General features: G+C 37.7%; 1 protein-coding gene across 1 annotated transcript; it reads left to right on the top strand.

Moving 5' to 3' along the window:
• Window positions 780–27,854, top strand: LOC109224101 (protease Do-like 7). Its single transcript, XM_019388686.1, has 24 exons — window positions 780–1,307; window positions 1,406–1,476; window positions 2,527–2,661; window positions 3,948–4,006; window positions 5,662–5,698; window positions 6,738–6,863; window positions 10,866–10,955; window positions 12,007–12,072; window positions 12,152–12,208; window positions 12,291–12,356; window positions 12,792–12,899; window positions 18,663–18,743; window positions 20,108–20,157; window positions 20,381–20,546; window positions 21,489–22,004; window positions 22,931–23,113; window positions 23,190–23,295; window positions 24,150–24,320; window positions 24,421–24,500; window positions 24,604–24,831; window positions 25,868–26,083; window positions 26,239–26,396; window positions 26,972–27,083; window positions 27,238–27,854. Exons 1-24 carry the CDS (start codon window positions 1,019–1,021, stop codon window positions 27,412–27,414), a joined length of 3,348 nt encoding a protein of 1,115 aa, XP_019244231.1. The 5' UTR covers window positions 780–1,018; the 3' UTR covers window positions 27,415–27,854.

The following is a 28,000-nucleotide window of genomic DNA, read 5'->3' as shown; positions in this document are numbered from 1 at the left end:
ATGAAGAAGTTTATCATTTTGGTACTTCATTATAGATAAATATTACCTCATGTAGAAGATTATCTATAGCTGGTACAATAACAACTTACAAGAAGCTTACACAGCAGCTTGCATTAGGAGCTTACAAGTAGCTTACACAACAGTTTGCAGTAGTAACTTACAAGCAGCTTACATAGAAGCTTGTAGTAGCAGCTTACACAATAACTTCCTTTCTTTTATAAATAAAGTAGACATCAGTTTGAAGTTGAATAATATATCAGTTTCTCTCTATACTTGTCTTTGGTTTATTATTTTATACTAACAGTTACTAAATTGTTTTTGTAATAAATAAAAAAATCTTTCGACTTCCGCCTAGTATCACCAAATATCACGTATATAAAAATATAACTTTATTTAAATATCATAGAAATTCAATAAATGAAAACAAATGGAATATCTTTTATGATATTTAGGCAAGATCCTATCCAAATAACCGGTCAAATCTATCATTTACCTTTTTGGTCGGTGTATATTAATTATACGAATATAAATATATTATACACGAATCATATATTCACCAGATTATTTTAGTTTAAGCATTTAAGTGAATGACTATTTGGATTAACTATTTTATTATTAAGTATAAAAAAGAAAAGGAGATTCAGACAGCTACCCTTTATCTTCTCAGGATATACCAAGCAGGTACAGACACTCGCGCGATAAGCCCACGTGATAAACAAAGTACAGGGGTATTTTGGTAATTGGATCGTCTGTACAAAAGCCATTGGAGAAATGAAAGCGACAAAAGACTTGAATGAAGGCAGCTGTCAGATTGTCAGCGCCAACTCAACTACGCACTCGCCGTCGATCTTCTTAATGCTCGTCTCTCCCCGTCCTCCCATACAGAGAATATCCTTCTTCCTCCCCGTGATATTCTATCGCCGCGACATATCGTTACAACACAAGTATAAATACTTTGCTACGGTTTTGGACTTCGACTTTGCGTTTGATACTTGGAGAGGGAATTAGGGTTTTGAGAATGGAGGATTCGTTGGAGCGTTTGGGATCCGAAGGAGCAATGGGACCGGAATCGAGTATAATGAAGGAGGATTTGTGTATGGATATAGATCCTCCCTTCAAAGAGAACCTCGCCACTGCTGAAGATTGGCGCAAGGCGCTTAACAAGGTGGTTCCTGCCGTCGTCGTTCTCCGGACCACTGCTTGCCGAGCATTTGACACTGAGTCCGCTGGTGCCAGTTATGCTACGGGCTTTGTTGTTGATAAGCATCGTGGAATTATACTCACAAATAGACATGTCGTAAAACCCGGTGATAATAAATTCCTTTACCTAAAATGTTATCTTTTCAAGTTCAATTTTTTTTTTTTTTTTTTTTGATGGAAGTGTTGACTGTTATTTGCTTTGTAGGGCCTGTGGTGGCGGAAGCTATGTTTGTGAACCGTGAAGAGATACCAATCTATCCGATATATAGAGACCCTGTGAGTTCATTTCCAAGCTCCGTCTTTGGTATCTCTGTGGCACTTCGGTTTTATGTTCTTTGTCCCTATCTGTAATGCACTCTTTTCATTTTTAGGACGTTTCCAAATTCCGTTAACAAAATAATTGTATACAACTTGCACACACTTTGCTGCGAAGTTTTTTTATTACTCCATCTGTCCCAATTGATGTGATGCACTTTTCATTTTAATCCGTCCCAAAAAGAATGATATTTACATTCTATATTTAGCATAAAGATTTAATTAATTAATAATAAAAAGACGCTGATTCACAATTATGGAACAATTATCAATCATTTAACTTAATCAAATAACAATGAAGCCAAGTCATGTTGTTAACTGAAAATGAGGTTCTTCAACAATTCTGAGTGATTAATTGTCATATATATATATATATATATATATATATATATATATATATATATATATATATATATTTTTTTTTTTTTTTGCTAAGCATATATTTATATTGTATTGTATATTAAATTTGTAATATTTTTAGCTGTATCCCGGCACTCCCACCCTTACTCTTATTCTGTCCTCGAATCTTAAATGAAAGCGATGACGGGTCAGACACTTATTTCATGCCCATATCGGGTACTCACACCCGTATCCGTATCCATGTGACAGAGGTTAAGTCCTCCTTCGACCACCCAATCCATTAGTCTACTAAGGGCCTCCATCACAAACAAAAACAATAAATGATACTCCCTAGGTTTTATTTTAGATGTTGATGTCTGATTGGAGACAGAGTTTAAGAGAAAAAGAAAGATATACATGCCAAAGTGCCATGGCTATGAAAATATTTCATTAAGGCGAAATAGAAAATTTAAAGTTAAAGAGTTTTCAAACACAGAAATGTGTAACAAACCAAATAGAAAAGAGTGTTATATAAAATGGAACTGAGTGGGCCTATGTTGACTTCATTTTGATGCTATATATAGGTTTAAAATGAAAATTGCTGAAGAATACTTGACAATCATATTCCATACTTATTTTATCATGAAAAAACCTTGTTTATCCATCTTCTAGGTTCATGACTTCGGATTCTTCCGTTATGATCCTGATGCAATACAATTTTTGAGCTATGAAGAGATTCCTCTTGCTCCGGAGGATGCTTGTGTAGGGCTAGAAATCAGGGTTGTTGGTAATGACAGTGGAGAGAAGGTATGTAGATCCAGATTTTATCCCAGTGCCTTACTTTATTTTGTAAATTGATGCATCCAAGCTGTGTACTTCTTTACATGAAAGGAATTCGTTACGTTTTTGTTCTATTAACCTTGTCATATTCTGTCATATTATGACTAATGTATCCTGTAATTGATCAGAAGGGAATGAAGTGAAACCTTGCCTACTCGTTATAAGAATCAGTAAATGGGTTAAAACTTTAGGGAATGAGTGTTTCGACTCGTAGTAATTTAGATGGCGGTGTCATACCTGTTGAAAAAATCACATGATGGAGGCATCATGGTTCAAAAAAAAAAAAAAAAACTTTGGAGGCCTGATATCATTGAAAACTTGTAGAGGGGGTACATAACTCTTCATGTGTCATTCCTTCTCAAAAAACTCCTGATGTGTTGTTTTGTTTGTAAAATAATCATGTGATTGTTGAATGCATATATGGTATATGCCTGGTCTTCAAGGTCAAGCATTAGAATACATAGGTTGTTCAACTTTGACCTATATGTTGCTGTAGCTTGGCAGCATGAAACAATGTCTTTTTTCATCCAAAGCACTGAAGACAAGCTAACCGTCATGAGTCTTTACCTTTATTAACCAAATTTGTACTCTTTAATACTGCATGTGAGCTGGCGTGAGCAGTCAAGGTTGCCTCTTAAATACAATCATTATGGTGTTGTTTATGCTGATGCATTTATATTATTTTGGAGTGCCTTTGAGGCCACTTTTAATCGTTTGAGGCCACAGATTTTTGGATTAAGGGGTATGTTGCAACGCTAAGACCATCCAAGAGTTTACTTAAATTTACTTGACCTAATAGCAGTGTTTTTAGATTTACTTGATCTGTAGTTGTTCACAGGTCTTTTCTAGTCATTTTGATGGGTGTTAGGAGGTTTTGCTTGTCTTTCTGCACGAGCAGTTTGAAATTTTGGATCTTGAGGTCTTTAAGTTTGTTGCCACTATTACTGAGTTGCCCATCATCTTTTCCTGTTACAACTTTGTGTACTGCTATAGTTTATTGTTTTTCTTGCAAGGCTCTCAGATTTGATGTGTTACATGACCTTTCTTTTTTAGGCTCTCGTTCCTTTACTGACATATTGATGCAGCTAATTTATGGTTTAGCTTGCTGCAATGGTTCTCAGCTTTGTTGTGTTACATGACCTTTCTTTGGCTCTCGTTCTTTTCCTTGCATCCTTTTGATTGTTTTTGAGGGCTATATAATCTGTAGAATATTTCACATCCTATTCCATTTTGCTTTATTCTGGATTTTGCAGGTGTCTATTTTAGCAGGAACGCTTGCTCGTCTTGACAGAGATGCTCCGCATTATAAAAAGTATGTGCTAGTTTACCTAAAATGTCCATTAACCCGGAGATCTAGCGTATTTCATTAAATGTTATGAGCCATAAGAATCTCATTAGTGTTTACGGTATCCTTCAAAATTTCTTTGGTGGACCTTATTATTAGCAGTAAGTTCTTGTGTTTTAAGTGCTAAGCACAAATTGTAGGCGTCTGTTGTTTTGAGTTGTACCTTTTCCTCCGATTGATTTTGGGTTGTGCAATTATGTCACATGATGACTGCCCTAAAGCCAGGTTTGTAATGTTATGGGATATCTTTTATGCGATGAGCCAATCTTCGTAGTGTTTGTGACGGAATCCACTTTGATTTTGGTATTGCAAATGTTTGGTAGTACAACATATTCCTTTTGATAACTCCTGTGAGAATGCACGGGAGAAAAATCTATTTTTTTAACAATGATACAATAAGCCCTATGTATAATATATATTCTACTCCTACTACATGTGGGACTAGAACATATTCTACTCCTACTACATATGGGACTAGGACATATTCACTCCTAATACATAGGGGACGAGGACTATTTACATATAACTATCTAACACTCTCCCTCAAGGCGGTGCATTCAAATCATATGCACCGAGCTTATTACATATGTAACTAATATGAGAGCCAGTGAGGGACTTGGTGAAAATATCTGCAAGCTGATCATTCGACATGCGAGGCCACTAGACTCCCCCTGAGCAACAAAACCAAGTGGTTGCTCATAAACAGAATTTGGTCGAAAGTTGCCGGAAAAATTTGAAAATAGTAAGACTAAGTCGAATTCCACACTACAAAATAGGTTCTAAAACACCACAAGAAAACTGAAACTTTTCTGGAAATTACTGTTCACATCGGGAAATCACTGTTCGCGCCGGAAAAAGTGCACTATTCATGCTGGAAAAATTAAAAGTTGTCAAAATTTGATGTAATTTATATGGATAGTTTCGGAATCATTGGACGAGTAAGTTGTCCTGAAGAAGTTTTGTCAAAAAGTGGCCGGAATGGCTCACACGTGCCGGAAAAGTTACTGTAGCTTGCCGGAACCCCAGTTATGGTAGCGCGTGGAGGCACGTGACTTTCTGCCGGAGCGATTGACTGGGGTTTTGTCGGCTGACTTTTCCGAACAAGATGGTAGTGTTGGTTTTTGCATAACACTTACCGATGAGGAGATAACACAAATAAATCTTGAGTCGTCAACCGTAAAGACACACGGTGACTGACTTTTCTGTTAAGATAGGACTGGAATTTCTGCGGTTTGGTCGCATAAGGGTTTCAGATCTGATGGTGGCATTGGTATATGCACAGTACCACTGTAGCAGTGATGAACCCTGGGAACAAGACGAAGTTGCCAGAAAATTGCACGGCGATGAGATCTTTCTTCCCTGATGTCGTTGGAATGACGCACAACGATAATTTTCTTATTGAAGCTTTGTTACCATGTGAGAATGCACGGGAGAAAAATCTATTTTTTTAACAATGATACAATAGGCCCTATATATAATACATATTCTACTCCTACTACATATGGGACTAGGACATATTCTACTCCTACTACATGTGAGACTAGGACATATTCTACTCCTAATACATAGGGGACTAGGGCTATTTACATATAGCTATCTAACAACTCCAATTTTTGGTGCAGGGATGGATACAATGACTTCAACACATTCTACATGCAAGTAAGCAATTCTTGTGTTATTCGGTCTAGCGGTAGAAAATTTTGGCTTTTTAGCCCTTGAAAATTTGCTCTATTTATTATCATTCATATGTTAAACATGTAACTTGTCAAGGACCATTAATCTATGTGTGAGAGAGAAGCAAATGTGGCTTAGAACTTTAAGGAGCCTGTGTGGACAAAAATCTAAGACACTGGTTGAAATCTTATACAAAGTTTATTCATGGACTAGTGGTCCCTAATAGGATGAGAGCAGAGAGAAAAAGGCATGGCTAGTAGGATGTGGCTCCTCTGTCTCTTATATGGGTATCCTGGGGTAAGAGGCATAAGAGCTTTTAAGGGAGTAGAAATGATCTTGTATAACTGAGAGCTAATATGTTGTTCTTAGTTAATTTTGGTGAACCCATGAAGTGCCTGTTAGCCCAGATGCTTTGAGGCCCTTCCTTAAAGACATTACTTTTGTCCAAGTTTTCTACTTTTTATACACCAATTGTAAAGGGGAAGACTTCCCACATCAATAAATTATTACTATATCAAGAAAGATATCAGTGTGGTTCTGAGTCCAGGGATGAGATGGTTGTGAACTTGCTTAATGTGTACTCATCTAAGAGACATTTCCGCAGACCCCACTTCTGGGATTACACTGGGTTTTTTGTTGTTGCATCTAAGTCCTAAGAGACATTTCATTGCCTTACTGCAGTCTAGAGATTTTGGGTGGTTGGTCCAGATAAGAGTTTAGCAGTTAGACCAGATGGTTTCTGTACAGTTTAATGATCCTTCTTATGCCTACATTTAGTATTTCTGAGTAGCAACTTAAAAAAGGAGATTGCTGACGATTAGGTTTGGCATTCTATATCATAGATACCAAATGTTAATTCAAATGTTGTCCTTATACAAAATTTTCATGTGCTTGATCCGAGAAAAAAGAATTCGGCTCATAGGTGGGATTGCTTATTGCATTCCAGGAAACTTCTAGTTTCATATACACCCCAACTTTTCGGGAACTATAGTTGTTGATTTACATTTTTGTTCTTTGTCTACAGGCTGCCTCTGGGACTAAAGGTGGTTCAAGTGGCTCCCCTGTAATAAATTGGCAAGGGAGAGCTGTCGCATTGAATGCTGGGAGCAAGTCATCAAGTGCTTCTGCATTTTTCTTGCCTTTAGAACGAGTTTGTACACATTCTTTGATCTTCTCTTTGTTAAAGACCTTTCTAATGCTCTTTTTCTGAACTGTGGAAAGTGTGTTTTCACTTGACTCTAGATAAACTAGAATTTTTTTAAATTTAACTAGTGAAAAGTATTGTCAGAGACGAGTGCTTTCCAACAATACTATAGCATTGCAAGTCCTTCTTGATTCCTTGAATGGGCAAACAGTACACATTTTATACTTCTTCGAAACTGGCTATTTGCGTTTTGATTTATATTCTGCTGGTTCTTCAATTTTTTAATTATATTGGGAAACCATATCCTTCATTTGATCATCCTTTTTTTCCTCTTTATTCTGGGTTTTCTGTTGTCACTGTGCACTAGCCCCTGTTATGCATGACGGCGAGTAGGTATTCTCCATCATTTGAATTACACTCCTGTAATCTATGGGATATGGGATCCAAATTCTTTATTTCCTGAAACAACAGATAAAGTGATTTCTTTTTCATATTTGGTCTCCTGTTATTACTCATGCATCATCCTTGAGATGGGTTCATATATGGGAGGGGATTTGAAATCTAAAGTTTCTTCATATGACTTCCACTCAATTTTTTTCTTCTTCATTATTTTATGGCCTATTCCATACTCCATCTACTATCAAACAACAATCCTTTTTCCTTTCAGAATTATTTTCTTACGAAATGGGAGTACAGATAGTCATGTTTGTTTCTATTTTATTTCATAAGCGTTTGCATTTAATTGTTTGTTATCATCTCAATTTTTAATTGTCCGTATGACTCATGTTGGTACCTTATTTGGTGGCATTTCATATTTTCTGTTTCCCTGAAACCTTTCCATAGTCTCTTGAACGAGGAGGGGGACAAGAGCATTGTACTAGGTGATTTGGAACTCTCTGGGAGTCATTGTGACTCTGGGTATTGTAGGCGGATTAGAGTTGATGAAGTTGAGGGTGCTATGCTTAAGATGAGCAGGGGCAAAGCGACCGGGCCGGATGAAATCCCGGTGGAGTTTTGGAAGAGTGTGGGCAAGGCGGGTTTGGAGTGGCTCACTAGGTTGTTTAATGTCATTATTAGAATGGAAGATGCCCGAAGAGTGGAGGTGGAGCACGATGGTTCCTGAATACAAGAACAAGGGTGATACCCAAAATTGCAATAATTATCGGGATATCAAGCTGCTTAGCTATACTATGAAAGTCTGGGAGAGAGCGGTAGAGCTAAGGGTGAGGAGTGTGACTATTTTCGAGAACCAATTTGGGTTTATGCCGGGGCATTCGACTACAAAAGCCATCCACCTTGTTAGGAGATTGATGGAGCAGTATAGGGAGAGAAAGGACTTCCATATGGTGTTCATCAACTTAGAAATCTCCGGATAGTACTATGAAAGCAACGAACAGCTCTCACTCGGAGGCTCTAGCTCCTGGATCTGCACACAAGGTGCAGGGAGTAACGTGAGTACGCCAACTCAGTAAGTAACCAAGGTAAATAAAGTCTGAGTGCAGTGACGAGCATTTAAAATCATATGCAATCTTTATCAAGAATCTCAACAGAAATATCAAAGTCAAAATCTGCAGTTAAATAATCAAATGTCTCGTAGAACCCTTGATTATTCTGAAATCCTTATTTCCTGGTTTGATTTGAACACTTTTCCTTAGCAAAACTTTTGATTCTTACCTGCCTACTCGGTTTAATTGAACTGCTTGAAGGTTTGAACACGTTCTTGATATTGAAAGTACGCTTTGGAGCGAGGTGAGTCTCCTTTCTAACCTTGTAAGAGGGAACTATCCCCATAGGTGAAATAATTGAATACATTAGAGCGATTAAGGATATGTATGATGGAGCTAAGACCCAGGGTGTGGACAGTGGGAAGGGACTCAAACCACTTTTGTCACGACCCAATAACTAACCCTGTCGTGATGGCGCCTATCGTAGTACTAGGCAAGCCGCCACATTACCAAAACAAAACAATATCTTCATTTCAAAAAAAATAAATTTCAAAGCTATTTAACATAAAACCTTCGTAAAGGAGTTCAAATCAAAACAAAGTGTTGTGTGAGATTGAGATTTGCATGAATGAGGTTGCAGATCAATTTTGAAGGGAAGGTCATAAAATTATTAGGCATCATGGACGATTTCAGATGACTAGGTAAATGATAATAAAATAGACTACATATTGGGAAGACATTTTATATTTAATAGAACCTGAGAAATGGTCACCAAATACAAAATGTTCGCATTTGCGAAGGCAGTAGAAATGTGAGAAGTTCGCATTTGCGAAGCTTTTCTCGCATTTGTGGGCTTCGCATCTGTGTAAAAATGATTTAGACGGGATTTTTCTCCCATTCTTTAAATTTTCAAAACCTAAAACACAAGAGGCGGTTTTCCAAAGACACAATTTATATTTTCTGCCCAGGTATTTTCGCATCTGCGGCACAATAACAGCTTCTGCGGTACCGCATATGCGGCCACATAACCGCTTCTGCGGTTCTTCACTTAACGGGCCAAACTCGCACCTGCGCTCAACATTCTGCACCTGCGGCTTCGCAGGTGCGGTCCCACAAGTTCATTCCCCAGTAGAATATTATCATTCAGCACTCTACCTGGTACAAATGCTGCTTGACTCATGTCTATAAAGAATCCCATTTTCGAGGGAGGTTTTGTGGAGATATTTGGAGGCTAGAGGTGTACCTGTTGCCTATGTTAAGTTGATTAAGGACATGTATGATGGAGTAAAGACTCGAGTGAGGACAGGGGGGGGGGGGTGACTCGGACCATTTTCCGGTTATGATGGGGTTGCATCAGGGGTCAGCACTCAGCCCGTTTTTGTTTGCTCTGGTGATGGACGTACTGACGCGCCACATCCAAGTAGAGGTGCCGTGGTGCATGCTATTGATATTGTATTGATTAACGAGACGTGAGATGGTGTGAACACGCAATTAGAGGTATGGAGGCAGACCCTGGAATCTAAAGGTTTCAAGTTGAGCAGGCCCAAGACAGAATACTTAGACTTAGAGTGTAAGTTCAGTGGCGAGACTCTAGGAGGGGAAGGGGAGGTGAGACTGAACCCTCAGGTCATCCCTAGGAGAGGGAGTTTTAAGTACCTCGGGTCTATTATTAGGGGGATGGGGAGATTGATGAAGATGTCGCACATCGTATTTGGGCGGATGGATGAAATGGAGACTCATTTCCGATGTTTTGTGTGACAAGAAGGCGCCTCCGAAACTTAAGGGTAAGTTCTACAGAGTGATGGTCAGACCAACAATGTTGTATGGGGCTGAGTGTTGTCTAGTCAAGATTGCTCATGTCCAGAAGATGAAGGTAGCAGAGATGAGGAAGTTGAGATGGATGTGCGGGCACACCAGGTTAGATAGGATCAGAAATGAGGTTATTCGCGAAAAGGTGGGTGTGGCCTCTATTGAGGACAAGATTCAGGAAGCACGATTTAGGTGGTTTGGTCATGTGAGGAGGAGGAGCACAGACACCCCGGTGAGGAGGTGTGAGAGGTTGACATTGGAGGGCCTACGGAGAGGTAGAGGTAGGCCAAAGAAGAGGTGGGGAGAGGTGTTTAGGCAAGACATGGCGCAGCTTCAGCTGACCGAGGACATGACTCTTGATAGGAAGGTATGGAGGTCGAGAATTAGGGTAGTAGAGTAGGTAGTGTAGAGTGTTCATAACATTAGTATTGGCACGCAGTCTCGCTTTCTGTTGGTAGTAGGTTTTTATGACTAACCGTTGTTTTCTTTTATTGTTGATCACTTTACTGTCTTGTTGTTTTATTTGCTTTTATATGGCTTTTTGATACTGTCCCTTTTTGCCTATATTTTCATTAATGTCGTACTTATACTATCCTGAGTCGAGGGTCTATTGGAAACAACCTCTGTATCCTCACAAGGTAGGGGTAAGGCCTGCGTACACACTACCCTCCCCAGACCCCACGGTGTGGGATAATACTGGGTATGTTGTTGTTGTTGTTATAATCATTTTGTATATTTATTTTTTTCTATCTAGGTTGTCAGGGCACTAAAATTCTTACAGGAAGGAAGAGATCTTTCTACAAATAAATGGGAGGCTGTCACTATTCCTCGTGGTACGCTTCAGGTTTGTTAGTTCTTTTCTTCCGGAACTCATTCCCCACCCTCTGCTCTCTCCTTTAGGATTTATTTTTATACCTTATTTCTTCTGAAGTGATATTGCTCCTTTTGTTGCTGGCTTTCTCGATTTGTTAGTTGTAAAACACTATTTTAATCCATTCATTTACATCTAGCTTTAGTCTTTGTCAAGAAAGTAACTTTGTGCAGAAATAATCTCTCTTCTGATATTCACGCTTCCTTAAACTGGAAATGATAAATGTCGTACTGCCTTCCAGAAGTATTTTAACTTATAGTCTCCTGGTTGGTTTTTCTTTTTGATAACATGATGTAACGGATACTTTTAATAAGGTGTGACCAGAATACATTGCTTCTGATATACTAAAAATATAAGGAGTGTTTTTCTAGTACCAAATGTATCTACTCTTGCATCTGCCCTCTTCATATGGCAGAGAATTGATTTTAGAAACGGGTGTCAGAATATTTATTTAGAATTGATTTTAGAAACAACGGGTGTCAGAATATTTATTTTGATGTCATGTTCTGTATCTTTTGTGGCCACAGGCATGGTCAGACATTTTTTTGATATGTATTTTAATAATTGGATCATTCATGTTAGATAATCCTAGATATGATCTTCATAGGTATCTGATATATGTGGATTTATGTGTTAACTTTTGGTCTATCAGATAATATGTCTTTTTGTTTGACCTTTTCTTCCACGATAAATATTACTATATTCTAGTTGAAAGTTTTTGGAGGGGAATTCTGTCTTCAATGTGTTTTACTTCAAACATGCTTGTCCTCCAAGGCTCAGCTACCTATTAAGGGGAAATTTATTCCTCTATTCCTTTTTGTGATGGTCAAGTAATGAAAAAATTGTCAGAATTCAGAGACTTTCAAGCTGGTGACCTTCACAAACAAAGATACTGACCCTTTAGCATGTCTTATTCAGTCTGACAGCTTAATGTGCTACTCATCGGAGTCTCTCGTGATATCATAATGTAAACTTGAAACTCATATGCAGACATGTTTAATTCTAAAATATATTTATGATATAGGTAACTTTTGTCCACAAAGGATATGATGAAACTCGCCGGCTTGGCCTCCAAAGTGCAACGGAACAGGCAAGCACCAAAATTTTTTTGTTGCATGCTCTATTAAAAATATAACCATACAATTAACTTTTGAATTGGACTTATATAGTTAGTGCGCAATTCCACTCCACCCAGTGAAACTGGAATGCTTGTCGTCGATTCAGTGGTAAGTGCACTTCTTTTCAAGTGATCTTGCCACAGTTATGTTCTGTGTATCAACGCTTATGCTCTCTCTGGGATTGTTACAGGTGCCCGGTGGCCCAGCTCATAATCATTTAGAGCCTGGTGATGTGCTTATTCGTATGAATGGGGAGGTTAGTCTGGCTTTGATGTTTTAGGACATCTATATTGATTTTCTCTGGCCTCATTGTGCTCTGTTTCTCGGTATAACTTCTTAATTTTTTTTATGTAAGAACATCTATTTGGCTCATATCTGGGACTCGTTGTCCGCTTTCTTTTCCCTCTATCGCTGCATCTAGATTATGCAGAGCTTCTTCAATTGTCACGAACCAACAATTGAACCGGGTCGAATGAGAGACCTAATTTGACAAAGTCATGCACTTGTCAGTCCTTCCCCTTTATGGTGTTCTACATGGGCAAAAGATAGTTCTAGATCTCCAATTTCTTTCCTCTCAGACCAAAACGAATCCAGAAAATTTACATTGTATGCAATTGTTACCTTAGATAGTTGGAACATCATTCATTTGATGTTTCATAGCACTAATTTGCCTCCTGTAAGCTTCATTCAGGTGATCACCCAGTTCCTGAAGATGGAGACTTTACTTGATGACAGTGTCGAACATAAAGTTGAGCTTCAAATTGAAAGGGGTGGAACTCCTTTGACAGTGGAATTGGTGGTGAGTGTTGTCTTTGATGTTGAAATTCCTTTGCTTTATTTTTTTTGCATTTATGTTCTGTTACAACGCTGTTATAAAAAGACTAGGATTTTGCTTCATCTCAGTTAACTTAATTTGTTAATTCATCCAGGTTCCAATATACTTTTATCATGCCAAGTGTAGGGGAGATCTCAGTCAATAATTTTGTGATTTGAATGGATATCTCTGAATATTTTGTTGAATATAGGTATTGCTTATTGAACTGACTGATCACATTACTAATCCTTGATAACACGCAAGAGATAATCATAAATACGCACAAAAGGTTTCTATTAATGACTTAGCATTCCCATACATATCTTACAAAAAATATGCTGGAATCCCATTTTTCAAGATAATGTAGACAATGAGTTACGAATAGCCCAGATAGCAATAACAGAAGGCATAACGAAAATAAACTTGTAGACCTTTGAGGAAATTTATCATCTCTAATATCTATATTGATATTATTACCGCCATGACCCTATCCAATATGATGTGACTAACGAAAATTAAGAATCACATGAGTATCACGGAGCGTACAGTAGTAGGACAAGCATCGACATCATAAGTACAAGCATCATAGTATATGCTTTGGGGGGTCTAGATGGAGTGAATGAGTTGAATTAGGGGCTCAAGGAAATAGTGGGGGAATTGTGGTGTATTGGGACAAAAGGAGATGGAAATGCAAGGAGAAATATGCGGGACAACATTCTATTACTACTTTTATGGAGGAGGAAAATACTGGCTTTCAATGCGCATTCACAGGGGTATATGCACCTTGTGATCGGAAGATAAGAAGGAGTTTGTGGAAAGAGATGGCTGCAATTTATGGCTTGATTTCACAGCCATGGGTTATTGGTGGGGATTTTAATGTGGTCAGGTTCGAAGCGGAAAAGAAAGGGAATGCAAGAAACACTAGAGCTATGAAGGAATTCTCCAGATTCATTGATGAATTAACTTTACTTGATCCCCCACTTCATGGTGGCTCATACACATGGTTTAAGAGGGTAAATAGTACATGTGCTTCTAGAATAGACAGATTCTTGTTTAATGAAAGTTGGGATGAGCAATTTAAACTTCTAAAATAAAGAGTATTACCCAGAGTTACTTCAGACCATTGTCCTATTCTGCTAGAATGTGGGGATTGGAGTAAGGGAAAGGGTTATTTTAAATTCGAGGATATGTGGTTTGAACATTCAGTGATTTGGTTGATAATTGGTGGAACTCATAATATATACTTGGCAGACTGATGAAGTCATGGCTTAAAAGCTGAAACTGTTGAAGTAAGACTTGAAAAAGTGGAATAGAGAGGTCTTTGGCAATCTGACAGAAAGGAAAATTAAGGCTTTGGAAAAAATGGAAGTCTTGGATCAAAGAGCAAATTTGACCCAAAGTTCTGATCAAGTTGAGGCTGAAAGCAGTGCTATCCAAAGTGAGTTAGAAAATATAGCCAAAGCAGAGGAAATATTCTGGAGACAAAAGTCCAGATGTTTATGGATTGAGCATGTTGATAGAAATACCAGTTTCTTTCATTAACAGGCAAGTGCGCATAAAAGGTACAATTGCATTGACAAGATTGTTATAAAGGGTGAATTGACCGAAGATGATATATTGATAAAGGAACATATTTTGGGATTTTACAAAAGTTTGTTTAGAGAACCTGAAGCATGGAGGCCAAAATGGTTAGGAGCCGATCTAAGCAAGCTGACAGAGGAGGAGAAAGAATGGATACAAAGACTTGTTATAATGGAAGAAGTGGAAAGGGTTATAAAACTTTTTAAGGGAGACAAAGCTCCAGGTCCAGATGGTTTTATTCTCCACTTCTTTCAGAAGTGTTGGAGTACAGTGAAAAATAATGTGTGAAACACTGTCAAACTTTTTTTTCAAGAAGGTAATTTTACTAAGAGCTTTAATGCTGCATTTATTGCCTTTATACCAAAAAAGAAAGATGCTGTGGAAATAAAAGACTACAGGCCAATTAGCCTCCTTGGGAAGTGTATATAAGATAGTTGCTAAGTTGCTGGCAGAAAGTATCAAGGTGGTGATAGGAAATTTGATCTCTGACAATCAGATTGCTTTTATAAAGGGGAGGCAAATAATTGATGCTTCTATGGTTGCTAATTAGTGTGGAGTATTTGATCTGAAATAAAAAGCAAGGAGTCTTTTGTAAATTAGACCTAGAAAAGGCATATGATCATATCAATTGGGCATGTCTATTGGATATCATGAGACATATGAATTTTGGTGAGAAATGGATAAAATGGATTGAATATTGCATCTCTACCGTAAGATTTTCAGTACTCATTAATGGAAGCCCTCAAGGTTTCTTTAATTCTGCTAGGGGGCTAAGGCAGGGGGACCCTTTGTCCCCGTATTTATTTGTTTTGGTTATGGAGATTTTCAGTAAGATGCTAAAGAAAGCTGAACAATTGGAGTGGATTAAAGGCTTGAGTATTGAAAGAAGGGGGAAGCAAGTTGTGTCATTTCACATATTTTATAGGCAGTCGATACCTTACTGATTTGTGAATCTAAAGAAGAACAAGTCCTTTATCTCAGAGGGGTCCTACTAGTCTTTGAAGCACTAACAAGTTTAAAGGTGAATTTCGCAAAGAGTAGCATGTTTAGCATTAATGCAGAACATTGTATAAATGATCTTGCAGAGTTAATGGGCTGTGAAGTGGAGCAGTAACCAACAACTTATATGGGGCTTCCATTGGGTGCTAGGAAAAACGATCAAAGGATCTGGGTGGGGGGTGGGGGGTTTAGTTGATAGATGTTGTAAAAAGTTGACTCCATGGGAAAAGCAATACTTATCCTTTGGAGGCAGACTCATCTTGGTTAGTAGTGTATTGGATGGGATTCCAACTTATTTGATGTCTTTATTCCATATACCCGTGAGTGTGGAGAAGAAACTGAATACTATAAGGAGCAATTTTCTGTGGGAAGGTAGTATAGAAAAAAGGAAGCTACATCTAAGGAAGCTATACATCTGGTCAAATGGCAAAAGGTGATGACCGCTAAGAAAGGAGGTGGACTGGGAGTGAGAAACTTGAGATTCCATAATAAAAGCTTGCTTTATAATGGTTATGGAGATATAATGATGGAAAAGAGAGCATCTGATAGAATCTTATAAATGCCAAGTATGAGAAGAAGGAAGTATGGAGCCCTCCAGTTGTCATTACTTCCTCAAAAGGGAGCATTTGGAGCAACATAAGTAAACTGTGGAGTGAATTTCAGCAACATACTAAAAATTGAAGTTGGGGAATGGAGCAAAAATCAGATTCTGCACTTAAGTATGGGTGGGGGATGTGAGATTGAAAGGCATATTTCCGTCCTTATACAACTGCTTCGTAATAAAGAAGGAAGTGTGGCTGAGCATTATTCTTCCAATTGCTGGCAGCTGAATTCCAGAAGAGGTTTTAATGATTGGGGGATGGAAGAAGTTTGTCAATTTTTTTCAGTTAATGGACACAATTGTGATAGAGGAAAATAACGAGGACACCATGGTTTGGACAGCAAGCGCAGATATGAAGTATTATGTCAAAAGTGGCTATAAACTTCTTCAGAAACAAGCAGACCATTATGTATCTAATTGGCCATGGAAAATGCTATGGAGTACAAAGGCACCTGTTAAAGTAGCCTGCTTTGGATGGTTAGTTATCAGAGAGGCCTGCGTAACTTAAGACAATCTGTAGAAAAGAGGTTTCATTTTAAGCAATAGGTGCTATTTGTGTGAAGAAGATCTGGAATCAGTCAACCATCTGGTCATTAATTGTAAAATTGCAAAGCAATGCTGGGAGCTATTCCTAAACCTCTATGGAGTTGGGTTATGCCCTCAAGCACTAGAAATCTCCTCCCTAGCTGGCAAGGACAAAAAATAAGAAAGGAGATGAGGCAGATTTGGAGAACTATCCCATTATGCATATTTTGGACAATCTGGAGTGAGAGGAACAATGTTTGTTTTGAAAATAGAAATCAAATTTCTAGAATCAAAAACTCTTGTCTACATAACTTGTTTTTTTGGGTGTAAGAGGCGTCTGGTAGAAAACATGGATCGATATATGGAATTTTTGGATTTGCTAGGAAAGATGTAATTGGAGTTTTCTGTAGATGTTGTCTAGTCCTTTTATGTAATTTTCTGTACCATCTTGGTACTTTTATCAATAAAACTTTACCTTATCCAAAAAAAAAAGATAAAAATGTTATTCACACAAATCGCTTGGTCATGAGACACTTACTATGGGACACCTTATTGAATGGTATCATGTGATGTATGCCGTAAGATACTAAAAACTGTGACTAGAATGAATTTTGGATATATTAAAGTTTGGATAATATTAGCTTGCGATGAGTTTATATGGAGTAATATTGTCAGTGAGGATTCATATAGCTGGCCCCAACTTGTTTGGGACTGAGGCGTAGTAGTTTTGTATTAAAGTTGGGGGAGTAAAGAAGAATTTGTATGGTATTGCTCAGTTGAATATTAGAAGTTAAATTTTGTTGCAGTTTCAGTTTATTGAATTGTGTAACCACCTCGTCCAAAAGTTTAAGCTATTAGAGAGGGGGCACATTTATTTGTTTCCAGTAGTTTTGCTACACGTCCACTCACGTGCGGGTTTGACTATCTTTCTTGGGTCAATTTATATTGATTATGGGTGACAGTTAGGCTTGATTCAAAACCTCTGCTAGATTGCTTTGCTACCATATTGAATTGTGTGACCACTTCGTCTAAAAGTTTAAGCTGTTAGAGGGGACACAATTGTTTACTTATTGGAGGTCTGCAACACAAACGACTGGGTTATTGTTTGTGATTTTGTTTTTCATTTTTCTTTTATTATTTGTCATATTCTAACTGGGTCTTTTGCATGTCTATTTCCATGTAAATGATGCACATTACTGTTGGATACCTGGAAGTACTATGTTAGCAGTTGGTTGGTGTGTGAACACTAGTCCGTTCTAAGTTTCTTAATATTTGGGTTGAGTATTTTTTAAGAGTTTCTTTTTAGCAGAAAGTTGGGGCAATATTTCATGGGATTCAGTGGTAGTTCAACTCAGAAAGAGGAAAAGAAGCTATGATGGTAGTTTTCCGTCAGGCTTTGCTCTGGTCGAAGGAATCAGAAGGAATGATAGAGATGACAATTATATTTTTATGTGTGAATTTGCTTCCCTCCCTTTGCTTTTTCTGTAGCTATTCACTCGTAAGGAGAAGTTGTCTTTGTGGTTAGCTTAGTTTTGTTGCAGCATTTGAATAAAAAAGAACAATGCTACTGAATATTAATGCCTACATTCTCGTCAATAAGGTCAATTTTGACTTCCTCAAATAACCAATTTTACTGATTTGGAGTGTAAACTGTAATATCAAAAGCAGGAGATCTGTGTGTGCACTCTGGGTGAAAGGCTACCATCAAAATTTGCTTAAAACAAGCCTGAGAAGACTTTATTTGAACACAATGGGAGAGATTTAGTAATTTTAAATGGTCGAGAAGATACGGAAAGGGGATAATGTGATCCTGCTTAACCTCTACTAACAGCTGCTTCTTACTATGGCAATTCAGCTTTGTTGTAAAATTCAGTTGCAAAGTGGACTTTTAGCTTTTATCTATGGTGGTTGACCTTAAGCATGACAATCAGTTGCAAAACATGGTCTTCTGATAGCTCTAAGGATTTTTTTTCATGAGTAACAAATCTTATTAGAAGAAAGGGATAGCCTACATATGACTCCCCGGCTTTTTTTCCCTTCAGGTTCAGGATTTGCATTCAATTACTCCTGACCGCTTCTTGGAAGTCAGTGGTGCAGTTATACACCCCCTTTCATATCAACAGGTTTGTGAGATTTGCTGCAAGTGCCTCACCATCTTTGATGCATCTCTAGCAATGTTGGTTATCTATAAATCCTGTTAAAATGAGTTCTCCACATTATACCCATTCCTATGTGAAATGAATATTTAACTAGTCGCAAGGGAAGAATTGGTGCTAGGATGCTCTGTTTTATGACTTGCTGTCTGTTTGGCTTGCCTAACATGCTTGTTTTACAGTTTTAGAAGAACTTTAGCAATCTAATTCTGGTTTATGCAAGATATTGTTGATCTTGCCAATTGTTCATACTCATTTTTTTATTCTGAAAGACAGTAAGACTCCAATTGTAGAATTGGATAATGGCTTTTATCTGTTTCGCCCATGCCTTTCTGGATGTCTTTTGTTTTGCTGCTATATGAAGCATAACAATCTTAGGAGGGTTCAGATGGAGGCACATAAAAAACAAAGTAGTAAAATTCTTGGTATGTACATTTGGTGCCTTGGGGCTTAGGTGAATGCGAGTTTTCAAGTGTTTTTTTCCATATTGTTAATGTGAAGGATTTATGGAAGTTTCAAGTACAGCACTCTGACTTATGAGAACCACAATCTGATAATTCAGTACATTGGATTTAATCTTGTTTACAACTACCATGAAAACAAATTTTCTTCTGACAGCATCTGAAATGCTGTCATTGTCTGAATTTTGGTTCATGAAAATTGAAAGCACGTATCTAAGTACCTTTCTTTCTCCTTATCAAAAAAAAAAAAAGTACCTTTCTTTCTCTATTTTATCAATTTACAGTTCTTTTATTATTCTTCTGCATTATCCTTGCACATGACTCATGTCCATTTCGAGCTCAGCCTCCTTAGACTATTAAACTCAATAAAGCTCCCAGTCAACTACATGAAGATGCAGAACAGAGTTCAGTATGTGGAGTTTGTCGCCAGACATCTGATAGCTGAATAGTAACATGTGTCTAGAAAACCATTTGACTTTGGATGGTTCAGGAATTTGTCATCCGTTAGGTTCTTGTGGTTAATAATTTGGTTCTAACAGTTCTCAAACTTCTCCATTGATTCCGAAGTAACTTGATTGGGAACCCTTTTAGTTACTTTTTTCCATGTTGAACTTGGAACATTGTCTTGTTGCTCTACTTGCATTTCCGTCTGTTTGGTGTCAGAAGGTGGTTCATGTCTGGCAAGCAAGGAACGCTTTATCAGGGATTTTTTCCTGTCTTTCCATATTATTGGTTTTCTTTGAACTTTTAGATGGAGACTCTTTCTTTTGCACATTAAGTGAGCTGTTATGCTCATATTGATTTCTCTTCCCTTCTCTGTAACGTGTGATTGGAGCTCTCATTTCTGCTTTTATTCTCTCTTTCTTAATGCAGGCTAGAAATTTTCGCTTTCACTGTGGTCTTGTCTACGTGGCAGAAACAGGGTTTGTACATTTTCATTTCCATGTTTAGATGATCGCTATGCCTCAATCTTTGTCTTAAATTATTTAGCTTTACCTAACAGATAATATTCTGAGGTTTCTGGTTTATGTGTGTTTTTCTATAAGGAGGTTTGTAGTTTAAATTTAAAATTCTGTTGATGCAATCTTTAAAAGTTTTTGACTGGAAAAAGAATTTTGACAGTTATTCACTACTTTGCTATTGTAGATATATGCTATTTAGAGCAGGAGTTCCTCGCCATGCCATCATCAAGAAATTTGCAGGAGAAGATATATCAACTCTTGAAGATTTAATTTCCGTTTTATCTAAGTTGTCTAGGGGTGCACGAGTACCGTTGGAGTATATAAGCTACAATGATCGTCACCGGAAAAAGGTATTAGTAGTGCCTCTTTGCTGATGTTGATTTTTACCACTTGTGCTCTGCTATCTTTCAGACACCAATCATTGCCTCTTTAACAGCCGCATCTAGTTCCTGCTTTCAACTTCCCTTTCCTTCTGTTTCTTGGCGTAACATGATAATTTGTTCATCTACTAATTTTGGGTTGCGAAGTCACAAGTGCCAGTCTCTGTTGGTTTTAACTTTTTTTGCACAAACCACGGGCAAAAGATATGTCCGGTGAAAGTAGAGTATCAATCTTATTTGAGAGCGTCAGACAACAACAACAACAACATAATTCCTACAAGTGGGGTCTTGGGAGGGTAGTGTGTCCGCAGCCTTATCCCTACCTGGAGTTGGTATTTGAGAGGGTCGATGAAATAAAAAGAAAAATTAATAGTATGTGGAGTTGTGTTGTCACCCTACGTTTTGGGATCATGGCAGGAAAATGTGAATATGTGCATCAGTTTTATGATTTTGTCTAAATGGTCTTTGAACCCCAGAAAACATCAGAAGAATTGTGTATTGTCCTCTTTGACAGTTTTGGCGTTTTTGGAGGGAGGTGATATAGACGATCGCAAATTTTACCTGCATGTAGATGCCGTTAGTCTTGTTTTTTTTGTCTTGTTGTTTTGTCTTCTAGTGTAGTTAACCATTTGAACATGAAGCCTGGTGAACCAGTGATTTACTGAGTTATGAAGGTGAGCTGCTGTCAGAAACATATTTCAAAAAGTTCCCCAGTATGAAAAAAATTAGTCTGGTTTCTGTTTCTATAAAGAATGAAAAAGTCCATGTTTCACAGATTCTCCCTTGTACTACTGGAAATCAATTATGTCTGCTAATTTAACTCAGCGTGTTAGTAGATGTAGAAACATTCCTCTGGTGCTTTTATTATCTCCTTGTACCAAGGCCCTCTCATAGGAACTTCTTTTGCTGCAGTCAGTCCTGGTCACAATTGACCGCCATGAATGGTATGCACCTCCTCAGTTATATAAACGTGATGACAGCTCTGGCTTATGGACGGTGAAACTTGCTTTGCCACCTGAGTCCCCACTTCTAGTCTCTGGCATCCATCCAGGCAAACAAGATTTATCAAATCATACTGTTTCTTCTTGTGCTAATGAGGGTAGTCCAAAGGATAATAAGCCTCAACACGTCAGCCAAGAATCAACGGACGGTGTAACCAATATGGAAACTAGTTGTGACGATGTTACAGAGGGACCAAACAGTCAGGATGATTCTGATGCTGGAACTAAGAAACGCAGGGTGGAAGAAAACTTTTCTGCAGATGGCAGTGTAATAACTGACCGTTCTTTAAATGGACATAGCGAGGAAAGGTTCGATGACTCTGGCTCTCTAGAGGATGCAGCTCTAAGAGATCAAGGTGCTGCACCTGCGGCAGCTAATGCTTCCGTTGCTGAGCGTGCGATAGAGCCTACTCTTGTGATGTTTGAGGTACCTTTTGTTCTCTCCTACATCTGTTCCTCGTGTTACTGGAGTTGGGTTTTGTTTCCTATGCAGTTTCACTTACTGAGCATTGGTCTTTAGGGTTATTTTTGTTACCAGTATCGAGAAACAATCCCTGTATTAAGTTATGCTCTGATTATCAGCTGTTCTGTTGCCATTTCGTTGTGCTTCTGTATTAATGATCTCCACATTAGTAATACTGTAAGGGTGTATTACTTTATTCTGATTCGACGTGCAATAACATACACGTCTTAGATTTATACGTGTATATCCAAAAAATTAATTACTCATCCAGATTCTAATAACGTTGAATCAAACATCTGATAGCAATTACGTGATTCACTCATTCACTATATCATATGATAATCTCTATATTGTAATGTATGTATAGTGTATAACTTGTTTGCTAACCACAACCCCTTCTCCTTTCTTCGTGATTCCTGGGAGGTAAATTTTATCATCTAAGCGGAAGAATCAGTGCAGGTGTATGTGTGTATAGAGCATATCTCCTCTTTGTTTTTTGGCAGCTGTAATTGGGAGGTATATCTAGACATGTATGGTGCTCTGGTTATTCCTATATCCATCTTCTAGGTTCTAAGTGTCTCATAATTATTTACCTCATAAAAATAAAAAAGTGCATAATCTGGAATACTGGGCTCGAGAGGAACAGAAGATGTTTTGAGGGAAAGGAAGAGAATGTTTGAATTGTGAAAAAAAGATATATCCAATGTTTGAAAATGTGGTGTAATGCTAAATTTTTCTACTGGAATTGATGTAATGCTAGAGTTCGGAGTCCTTACAGTTTAAATGATTCATACCCTGCAATATCCTTGTATTATGCCCCAGTACTGGCTTGGTATTGGTATCTATTAATAAATTATCTTTAACTTATAAAAATGATTTGAAAATTGCAGGTCCACGTACCATCATTATGTATGCTTGATGGAGTTCACTCACAGCATTTTTTTGGAACTGGTGTAATCATATATCATTCCCAAAACATGGGCTTGGTTGCAGTTGACAAAAACACTGTAGCAGTGTCTGTTTCTGATATAATGCTATCTTTTGCTGCTTTTCCTATCGAGATTCCTGGAGAGGTAAAACCTATTGTTGTTAACACTCTTACCTGCTATATCAGCTAATTTGTGTTGAGCAGCTCGGTAATATTTTCAGGTAGTTTTCCTCCATCCTGTCCATAATTTTGCTCTAGTCGCATATGATCCTTCTGCTCTTGGAGCTGCTGCTGCTTCGGCTGTTCGTGCTGCTGAACTTCTTCCTGGTGAGTGCAAACTTCCTCTCTTGATCCTTTATGCATTGCCTTTCTTATACTTCACCAAAAAGATGCCTTTTTTTTTTTATTGTTGTTTCTGATTGATTGGACAAAGTGATTTGTCTCTATTCCAGTTGCTTTTCGTGCATTATAGATACACTCCTTGGTCAAGAAGGTGACTGCAGTCGAAAATTAGAAAAGCTCCTCCTTGTTAGATGGTGTTTTATACATCCAGCTCTGATCATAATGTGCTTTAGGTTTTTCAGAACATAATCCAGCTTTGGCACCATCTGTTTTCTCTTCTCTTTTTACTATATTATCGTTTAATATTATTGTATGGTTGGTGGTCTTGTAACCTAGTTGAGTTTTGATAACAGTGGTGTCTCCCGCTCCTTATTGATATACTCTTGCCAAAATGGATCTGGGAATTGTTTTTAAGCTTAATGTACTGTGCCAATGATGTATATTAAAAATAAGACCCTTCTTAGAATGTAATGACGATCTTATGATGAGTGGGGATACCTTTGAATGATTATTGAAGTTGAACCCATGCAGGTCCTATATAACTTGATGTACTTATATATCTTCTTGAAAATGTTGTCTTATACCACAACTATGCCTCAGTTCCAACCAAGTTGGGATCGGATATATGAATCCTCACTGACCATGTTCCCCATTTAAATTCATCTCAAGTCAACATTTTACAAAATAAAAAAGTATGATAAGTACTAGAAGTTATCTATATTTTCTACTGGCATAAGAATCTCTAATAAGGCTACAGACTCCTAGAAAACATAGGAAAGATGCTATCTTATCCGTAGTATTATCTGCTATTGTTTTTAAAACTATTTTGTTGCCAACAGATCCCGCTCTTCGTCGTGGAGATTCAGTATATCTTGTGGGATTGAGCAGAAGTTTGCAGGCAACTTCCAGGAAATCAATTGTGACCAACCCTTCTGCTGCTGTGAATATTGGATCTGCTGATTGTCCACGATACAGAGCGACAAACATGGAAGTGATTGAGCTTGACACGGGTAACACTGTCCCACTTGTCTTCCTGATTCTGTAATCCTATAGTAGCTTGGCATTTTGTTTTAGGCATTTCTTTGATGCTATCATGATTCTCATTTTCAGATTTTGGAAGTACGTTTTCTGGTGTGCTGACTGATGAGCGCGGCAGGGTTCAAGCTTTATGGGGAAGCTTTTCAACACAGGTTTGTACTCCCAACTGACACTTTCTCTTGTTAATTTGATGAAATTAGTTCCATAGCTTCTTTTTTGATAAAATAACTGGTTTTACTTTTTCCATTTTCTCAGCTCAAATATGGTTGTAGTTCATCAGAAGATCACCAATTTGTCCGGGGTATTCCAATCTATACCCTAAGCCAAGTCCTTGGCAAGATTATTTCCAGTGCCAACGGACCTCCTCGTCTTATAAATGGTTTGCAAAGGCCTATGCCACGATTAAGGATATTAGAAGTTGAACTTTACCCAACTTTGCTCTCCAAAGCTCGGAGTTTTGGACTCAATGATACTTGGATCCAGGTAAGCTGCTACTTCTGAAGATATCTGTTTGGCTTGCTTTTCCTTTTAGCCATATCTTACGTTGAGTGATTTCTATCTTTTTAAAGTTTTTGATTTAAAAAGACCTACTTAGCCAATGCACCTGTAGAAACTAGATGTATTTCTTTGAAATATATTTTTTTAAAAGCTTTTTCTAACAACTTAGGCTACCCTCATGGAGAACTAGGCGAGGATTATTTGATGGTGACCAGGTGTCTTCATATTCTAGATTTGTATGTATATATAGGCGTGGCCAATGTTTGTGATTCTCAACGGTTTGAGTCGTGGAAGCAGCCACTAATGCTTGCATTAGGGTAGACTTTCTATATCACACCCCTTGGTGTGCGGCCCTTCCCTGGACCCTGTGTGAACGCGAGATGCCTTGTGCATCGGGCTGCCCTTTTTATGCTAGTTAAATGTGAAAAAACATGTGCACTCAAATGGTAAGATCCAAATCTTATGTTTTTGAAAATACAATTTATTAATTTTATCATGTAGCTTTTTTATAATTTACTTATTGTGATAAAAATTAAGTTTAAAATACATTGATATGTTGAAATTGCTGTCATACATATAAGGTACTATTATGTTTAACTGTGCACTTCCTACCCTGACTTTAGTCTTCTGAAGTTTACAGGTATAAAAGTGATATTGAACCCACTCAGTTCCGTATTGTATCTATCACACTCTAGTGCACCTTCTATGTTTGGAATTTGGTTGGATGGGAGATCCGTGGATCTGCAATCATTGATCATAAGCATCTCTGATTGCTTGAATTATTTGCCCTAGTTTCTGTTATTAAAAAATATAAACGGTTTATGTTCCTGTGTTTGCCTCTCTTTGTCTGCTTCAGCCCCGTTTAACCTTTTTTTTTTGGATGATATATATTTATAATCGAGGCTAGGTTTTATGCATAATGAGCATAAAACATATCAGATAATCATCAGAAGATGTTTGAAATGGGTGCACCATATGTGTGTGATGTGAGCATTTTCTTAACATCTGGCATATCTTCTAGGCCCTCGTAAAGAAGGACCCTATGAGACGCCAAGTTTTGCGAGTTAAAGGTTGCTTTGCTGGTTCAAAAGCTGAAAATTTATTGGAACAAGGGGACATGGTCTTAGCAATTAATAAAGAGCCAGTTACATGCTTTCGTGACATCGAAGATGCATGTCAATCATTAGACAGGTCTGATGACAGCGAAGGAAGGCTTAACTTGACAATTTTTCGTCAGGTGAGCCTCTGGAGCATTTCTTTTACATTTTCTTCCTCGAACTTTTCCATGTATTTGACCAAAAGGACTTCACTACTGTTAACCTTCCTTGCTGTCCTGCTTGGCTGAGTTCTTCATTCTCTTAGATTCTTTTAAGTTATTTGATGAATTCTCAGGGCCATGAAATTGAACTACTTGTGGGAACAGATGTGAGGGATGGAAATGGAACAACTCGTGCAATAAATTGGTGTGGTTCTATTGTCCAAGATCCTCATCCAGCTGTACGTGCACTTGGATTTCTTCCCGAGGAAGGACACGGAGTATATGTAGCAAGGTGAGTAGTTGTTAGGCTGAAAGGCTCATTTAGATGTTTAGAAAGTTGAAAGCATGTTTCTTGAGAAAATTGCAGCAAAATAATTGAAAAATGAAATAATTTTCTTTTACGCATTTGTGTTAAAATGAAGAGCAAAGTCCAAATAAGACAATTTTTTTTTTCAAGTTTCCTACACCTATTGGTAGACCTAAGTCTGAAAGAAACAAGAAATATTCTTGTGTTAACCAATTTCGTCATAACTTATCAACTGAAAAAATAGAGTTTATTATAATTATTCCCTGTTATTATTAAAAAGAGTATAAGGACGAGATAGAGAGAATAATTGTTGCTAGTTAGTAAAATTGTTAGATGTGCTGAAAAACTATTTGTTGGGCAAGAGAAATCACTGATCAGCATGTAGCAAGGATGTTTTTGTTTCAGACGAAGGGCTCGTTGAGCCTTTCTAAATTTCATGATGCATGCATTTGGTAATGCATCTAATGTAAAAGAAAGAGAGGGCAGTTGGGCATCTTTTGTTGAGTTAGCTATTACTAGCTATTTGTCCACTATTATTAAATGCCTAAAGTAACTCTCAGGTGGTGTCATGGAAGTCCAGTACATCGATATGGTCTTTATGCACTTCAATGGATAGTTGAAGTCAATGGAAAACCAACTCCCACTTTAGATGCCTTTGTTGACGTGGCGAAGGTATGCCTTGTTATTCTTAGATGATTTGTAAACATTGTATGTTGATGGAAAGCTATGAATATCAGCCTAAAATAATCCTTACTGATCTTATAGTTTTTGGTGGAGATCTTGTTACTATCCTGGTTCTTATGCCTAACTATTTAACTTTTCACAGACAATAGAGCACGGAGAGTTTGTCCGTGTACGAACAGTCCACCTGAATGGGAAGCCTCGAGTACTTACATTGAAGCAAGATTTACATTACTGGCCAACATGGGAGCTGAGGTTTGATCCAGGAACTGCTATGTGGCGACGCAAAACAATCAAAGCTTTGGACTCTGGTGTTTTGTGAACTTACTCGGCTGAATAGGCTTTCCCGTGGGGAGTGCAAAATTGTGGAACGTGTAGAAAGTTCACCGGATGCGTTGATAGTTACTCTAACTTATTGGAGTTGAAAGTTGCCATACATCAGTATATGCAAAATCATATAAAGGAGGTATCTGGCTTTATGTCCTATTTGTTGTAAATGACCATAATTCGGATAAAATTATTAAGTGGTAGAATTTTAGACAAGTTATAAGTGCTAGCGCTATACATATCTGTGAATCAGAGGATGTAAACCATGAACTAGGAGGGGACTTTTTGCCACCAGATTCCTGGTGATAATCCCCCTTTTTCCCCTTTAGGCTAAATCCATTTTTTTCATTTGAAATCATTGTGTCAATTTAGCTGACAGTGTTAGATCCCATTGATGCCATTGCTATAATATTTGTTATATTCCTTCTTCTGACATCTCCAGAATTTTGGCTGGTTATAACTAACCGCACTAACTCGTTGTAATAAACCATTGAACTTGTTTAGAGGTGGAAAAAAGTTGTATGGGAAGAAAACAGTTGGAAGAAATGTGATGTTCTTTCTTTCAATTTACTCCTCTCAAT

Source organism: Nicotiana attenuata, chromosome 3 (genome assembly GCF_001879085.1).
Source record: "Nicotiana attenuata strain UT chromosome 3, NIATTr2, whole genome shotgun sequence".
In the NCBI taxonomy this organism is placed as follows: domain Eukaryota; kingdom Viridiplantae; phylum Streptophyta; class Magnoliopsida; order Solanales; family Solanaceae; genus Nicotiana; species Nicotiana attenuata.
The sequence above is the reverse complement of the archived record's forward strand: the minus strand, read 5'-3'. Positions and strand labels throughout refer to the sequence as shown.

Excerpts from the sequence above, each read along its gene's own strand:
- LOC109224101 (XM_019388686.1), top strand. The coding sequence starts at position 1,019 with ATGGAGGATTCGTTGGAGCGTTTGGGATCCGAAGGAGCAATGGGACCG. Across the intron at positions 5,699-6,737 it reads TCAACACATTCTACATGCAA|GCTGCCTCTGGGACTAAAGG; the intron begins GTAAGCAATTCT and ends CTTTGTCTACAG. Across the intron at positions 23,114-23,189 it reads CTATCGAGATTCCTGGAGAG|GTAGTTTTCCTCCATCCTGT; the intron begins GTAAAACCTATT and ends TAATATTTTCAG.